At 49.5% G+C, this 5,755-nt stretch overlaps 1 protein-coding gene across 1 annotated transcript; it reads right to left on the bottom strand.

Annotated features, from left to right (window-relative positions):
• Window positions 1–307: 307 nt before the first annotated feature.
• GCNT3 (glucosaminyl (N-acetyl) transferase 3, mucin type) lies at window positions 308–1,882 on the bottom strand. Its single transcript, XM_023933671.2, has one exon. It carries the CDS (start codon window positions 1,675–1,677, stop codon window positions 400–402), a length of 1,278 nt encoding a protein of 425 aa, XP_023789439.2. The 5' UTR covers window positions 1,678–1,882; the 3' UTR covers window positions 308–399.
• Between the last annotated feature and the right edge of the window lie 3,873 nt (window positions 1,883–5,755).

Genomic DNA, 5,755 nt, shown 5'->3' with positions numbered 1-5,755 from the left:
CCTGCAGCCACCGTGACCCGGCCCTGGCCGTCTACAAGCGTCTGGGCTCACCTTTGCCGATAGACCCAGGCAGGGACTGTGAAACGCCCCGCCCGCTTCATCCAGCCGGTCCGGGGGAGAGCGGCGCTCCCGCGCCCTCTGAGGGGACCCCGCGGGCCGGGCCGGGCCGAACCTCCCGCCCTTCCACACCGGGCCGGCCCGTCCGTCTGTCCGTCCGTCCGTCCGGGCCTCGGCGAGGCCGCAGCCCCGCGCCCGCCAATGGGGCTTCTCCTCGGGGCCGCACCGAGACGTGGGCCCCTCAGGGGCCATGGGATCCTCTCCCGCTGTCCCCGAGGCGCCGTGGGCTAGACCCGCCCGTGGAAGGCAACAGGTGCTGGCCAGAGTCTCCGCGGCTCCCCCTCAGAGCCCCCGGCCGTACAGGGCCTTGTGGCGCAGGTGCTCCTCGAGACACTGGAGGGCCGCATCGTCCACCTCGGGGTCGAACTTGTTGGCCAAGAGATGGTGCTGCTGCAGCATCCAGGGCACGTCGCCCACCCCGTAGATGCAGATGGCGCGCTGGTGGCGGCCGGTGCAGGGCGGGTAGGCCGCGCCCTTGCTGATGTCCCCCTCCAGGTACTCCCACTTGACCAGGCGGGGAAGGGCGTTCATGTCCGAGAGCTGGAACTTGTCGCTGGGGGGAGTGCCCCCCGGCACGCCCGGCATGCGGTTCAGGGTGGCCCAGACGTGCTCGTCAGGGCTGTAGCTGTCCTTGGACCACTCGAGGAACTTTTGTGCCGTGGGGTTCTCGAAGACGTACCGCACAAAGTCCCGTGTGACCGCGTTGTACGCGCTGCCCGTGAACATGGGGTAGCTGTGGGGCGGCGGCAGTTTCTTCTGGGCAGTGCGAGAGATGGTCTCCCCCACCTCGTGGTGGTACTGCCAGCGCTGCTGCTTGGCGGCTGACGGCTTCTCCGACTCCACGTTGTTATGGCCCTGCAGCAGCTGCAGCGCCCGGACTATCTCGCCATTGGTCTTGATGGGGAAGTCGGTGCCGCAAGTGTTGATGAGGTATCGCCACGGCACGGGGCTCTGCAGCAGGTCCTGCATGCAGTTGAGGTCGGCCTGCAGCCGGGACCAGGCGGCATAGACCACGCTCTCCAGGCGGCTGGCCACGAAGACGTTGGGGAAGCAGGCAGCAATGGCCCGCACGGCCTCCTGGAAGGCGGCCGGGGATTTGCTGTCCACATGGACACAGTAGACGTTCTGGGGGGAGTAGACGGACCGCAGGAGCCGCTCAAACATGTCGATTTTGTTGTGGATGACCATGGAGTAGGCGATGGGGAACTCCTTCTCCTCCTGGCTGAGGGGAAACTCGATGTAGCGCCGGGTCTCCTTGAAGGCTCTGCAGTCCCTCGTAATGTTCAGGTATTCGCCCGGCGTCGGTGAAGCCTTTCTGTTCGCCACTTCGAGGTTGCTGAGCTGCGCCTCCCGGATGGCTTTCTGGTCCCCGCGGACGACCCCCGAGCAGTTGATGCTGCGGCTGGGGGCCAGCTCCAGAGCCCGGTGGAGGCGGGAGGGGTCGGCGGGGTCGGGGCGGGCGGTGCCGCGCAGCCCCAGGGCGGCGGCGAGCAGCGCCAGCGGCCCGAGCAGCAGCACCCAGCGCCGCCGCGCCGCCGGGGCCCGCTCCCAGCGCTGCATCCCGCCGTGCTTCTGCCCTCGCCTCCCAGCTGCGCTGCCTTCAGCGGGCCCGAGCCCGGAGCAGCCCGGCAAAGAGGCACCTGCTGCCTCCGCGAGGTGAGGAAGCAGTGCCCGGGCGATCCCGGTGTGACCGCAGGTGAACAACAGTCCCCTCCCTCCCCGTGGCGTGGCTCTGTTTGGTTTTATGAACACTGGGGGTGGTTCTATATCTCCTGTGTCTATTTAAAACATGATATTTCATCTTAAACCCTGTTCAGCATGTAATGCGAGGAAAATACCTCTAGAATTCCACTCTATGTAATGCACATAAAGTCTTTTAGAAAGACTTTACTAGATTACTTTGGCGTCTAACCTGCTTTTCCAGTGTTCTGATCGTTAGGGAAGATGTGTGCTAACGTCTTTATGAAAAATTCGATGGGTGGAGATGTGGGTTTTAACCCTAATGTCTCTACTAACTTCAGGCAGCAGGTTTGTTGCAGAACCCTGACTGTCTGACTCCCGAAACAGACAAGGGTCTGCACAAGTCTGAACTTCTAAACTCTGGGGTAAAATGACAGGTTCAAGGGGGAATATGAAGTAAACGGTTCTGGAAGGCTGTAGCTTCCTAATGCCTCAGCCAAGTGGGGAAGGAAGAGGGCACCATGCGGCCAGCAGTTCAGGATGAAAGGAGACTGCCTCCTCTAAAACCTCGAGAGAAAAAACCCCGCGGGTGTGCGCTCCAATAGGCTCTCTCCCTTTATTGGAATGAAGTTGCAGGACTCCTCTGTCTCCTTTGTGGACACTGGCTTTACATAGCGTGATTTTCCTTGTATGATCATTCCAGTTTATAAGTCAAGGAAGTGGTAGTGATAGGGCTATAATCTGGAAGGCAGATTTCGATAAGCTTCTTGTTGTCCTTGAGTACTCTGAGTTTTTTTGATTACTGCAAAAGATAACTGGACAAAGTTGAATCTCTGCTTCTACAAGGGAAGCAGAGGATAAAGGTAGAGGCTATGGTTTATAAATAATTTGCCACAAAGTGTGTGCTTAAAGGAGAAAGAGAGAGAGTATTTGCAGCAACATGCTGACCAAGGCAGTATCACATAAAAGAAAGAGAGGAGTTACTGCATGTGATAAAACACTCCTTGTTTTGTGATGAGCAAAATAGTGCTCCCTAAGCTTTGCAGTCATCCTGAGCTACTTTGTGGTTTAAACCAAACATAGTATGTGGTACCATGTTTATAAAAAAGGACCAGTTTCAACTGTTTCAATGATGAGTCAAAATTTTTAAGATGGGTGTCGTGGATTTTTTAAGAAATTTAAGAAATATATGGAAGTAGTAAGTTTTGTGAACTTAGTGAAAGAGACATCTGAGACCAGGCTTGCATATGCTACAAAAAAATCTAGTTGGGGGGCTGGGGGTGTGGGGCTAAGAATTTCAGTTTTAGCTTCTTGGTCATAAATGGTTTGGGTGTTAAGTGTTTTAGTAGGGTTTTTTTGTTTTGTTTGATTTGTCTGGGGGGTTTCTGAGTTCCTTCCTTCCCTCCCTCCCTATTACAGACCATCTTGCAGGGATTTTGAAGGATTCCCCCTGGAAGCTATCATACCACTTCTAAGCTTTCAGGCCATTGTTGCCTGAATCATTCCGCTGCTTTTCCGTATTTCTCAGATTTCAGAAGAAAGCCTTATTTCCTGCTCATTCATTCAGAGCCATAGTATGCATGGTGATGTGTTGGCTTAACTGCTTTGCAGGCATTACTAGCTCACAGCTAAGTTTTTTGTTATCCAGAATGTTTGTGTCTACAGGAGGAATTTTGTATTAACAGCACAATGACTGTTATTTGACCATTGTGTCTCATAGCTGTTTGGTTTTCATGTGTCATCTAGATAGCTGAGCCTTAACTTGACAGAAGTATGTGCATGGGGCATAAATCTAATCAGAAAGCAGTGCATTTTCCTTTGTGAACTGTTCCAGTGTGGGTCCTGTCCTAGGCTACGGGATACACAGGATGGCCACCAGGATATCCGTCCTACAGTGGCTTCTCTTACCAGATTCTCTTTAGGCACAGCAGCTACCCCACCCTCCCACCCTACTCTTGACCTCCAAGGTCAGTACCTTGGTGCCTGCAAGATTGGCTCAGCTTTTTATGTCTGACATGGGACAGCTTCAGGCCTCTTACCACAGAGTCCCCTCTGTCTCCTTACAAAATGATTGCCATGTTAGCCCAGTGTAAGAACCTCTTAGACTAATGGCAAGGGAGAGAGTGAGGTGAGTGATAAGGGGCGACATCAATAAGGAAATGGTTGAATAGGATATCCTTCTTGCTTTTATCTTCCCCTTATTCACACTCTCCCACCCTCATTTGGCTACATATTTGCATAGAAAGGCTAATGGCTCTAGTCTTCCCAGTGTCCACTAGTGTGTTTCACATCTGTAAGACCATGGAATCATAGAACAGCCCAGGTTAGAAGGGATCTCACACAACCATCTGGGCCAAAGGCTCATGGGAAAGGGAGCACAAATAAAATTATAAACACCTTGTCCAATTGCACCTTGAAAGCCTCCAGCAATTCCTCTCATATTTGAAGGCATGCAGTGGAACATTACACTGTGTAATTTTATAGACACTACATTGAATGATTTACAGACAGAAACTGAAACTTCAAAACAGAACTGACTTACTTTGCCAAGGAAAGTGTACAATCAGAATACACTGGGTTGGAAGGGACCTGTCAGGATCATCGAGTCCAACTCCTGGCCCTGCACAGAACACCCCAAGAGTCACATCATGAGAGCATTGTCCAAACATTTCTTGAACTCTGACAGGCTGGTGCTGTGACCACTGCCCTCAGGAGCCTGTTCCAGTGCCAAAACACCCTCTGCATGAAAAACCTGGGGTTTTGCTTCATTCTGATTGAATGACTACTGTTGAAAGTGAGGAACCTGGATTACCACTTGAATACCCACTTGTCACTGCCTGATTTGTGGTTTAGGCAACGTGTCAGAGCCGAGTAGATGAATATCCAGGTTTATAGGTAATAGGTAACCTAAACCCATGGTGAATCAGCTTGCTGCCTCTCTCCAGAGTTATGTGGATTAGTTATGTGAGAAATACCTAACCCTGCATGAGGCCTATAAAAATATCTTGCAGGCCCACACCTAAAAATACTTAGGGCTGGCTCTGATCTTTCTTTAATTTTTGGTTATGTAGTAAGGTATTGTTAAGCAACATTAGTGATACTCTCACTGACGGCTATTTAAGCGAACATTTTCCTAGGTATACTTTGTATGTAATTTGCTGTCAAGGACACATCTTTTAGTAACATACAATACTGTTGTGAACCACTGTATTCCACTTTTTCATTTGTGTTTACATAAGGAATGTTCTTATTTGTGTCAAGCAGTAATGGCTCTTTTTAAAAGAACTGTTCTTTTTTAAATCAATATTTCATTTGAACTGTGACAAATTTAGAAGAAATTACTTCTACTTCTTAGAAACATCTTGTTCAGATTTTTATTTTTACTGTCTCTGGTGGTATTGTGATACTTATCTAAAATCACAGGATTGTATTTGGCTTATAGTTCTGAGATTTATAGTTGTAAAATTACTGACAAATATTTGGAAAACTTTGTTATAGCTTTCTAATTATGTATCTTCAGAGACCCTAAGTTCAGTGTTCTTTTTATATGGAGTATTTGGCACATACTCCAGAGTGGGAAAGTGAACAAAGCAAAGGTAGGAAGTAAACACGGAAGTATTGAGGTTTCAAAATAAATAAACCTTATGCAAATATAAGTATATTGTATACGTACACTTTCTCTGTAAAACTTTAACATAATGAACATGGTCTTGTGCAGGTTCTGCTTTTTGAAATTGAAAACTTTCTGATTATATATTTTAGCTTCTCTTTGCTTCCACTTAATTTAAACTGAATTATGTGTCATAACAGTTCAAGCTGTATCTTTACAAGCTGCTGAGATTGCATCCCCACTAGCAGAGTTTTGGGTCAGTTTGATGACAAGTTAGAGGTCAAGTTCATCTTTGAAGAAACTGTTGGATGTTAATTTTCCTTTCAGAGTTCTACTTCATTGCTGGTT

The sequence above is a fragment of the Cyanistes caeruleus genome, chromosome 13, assembly GCF_971803275.1.
Source record: "Cyanistes caeruleus chromosome 13, bCyaCae1.hap1.1, whole genome shotgun sequence".
In the NCBI taxonomy this organism is placed as follows: Eukaryota; Metazoa; Chordata; class Aves; order Passeriformes; family Paridae; genus Cyanistes; species Cyanistes caeruleus.
This window is presented reverse-complemented; position numbering and strand designations above follow the sequence as displayed.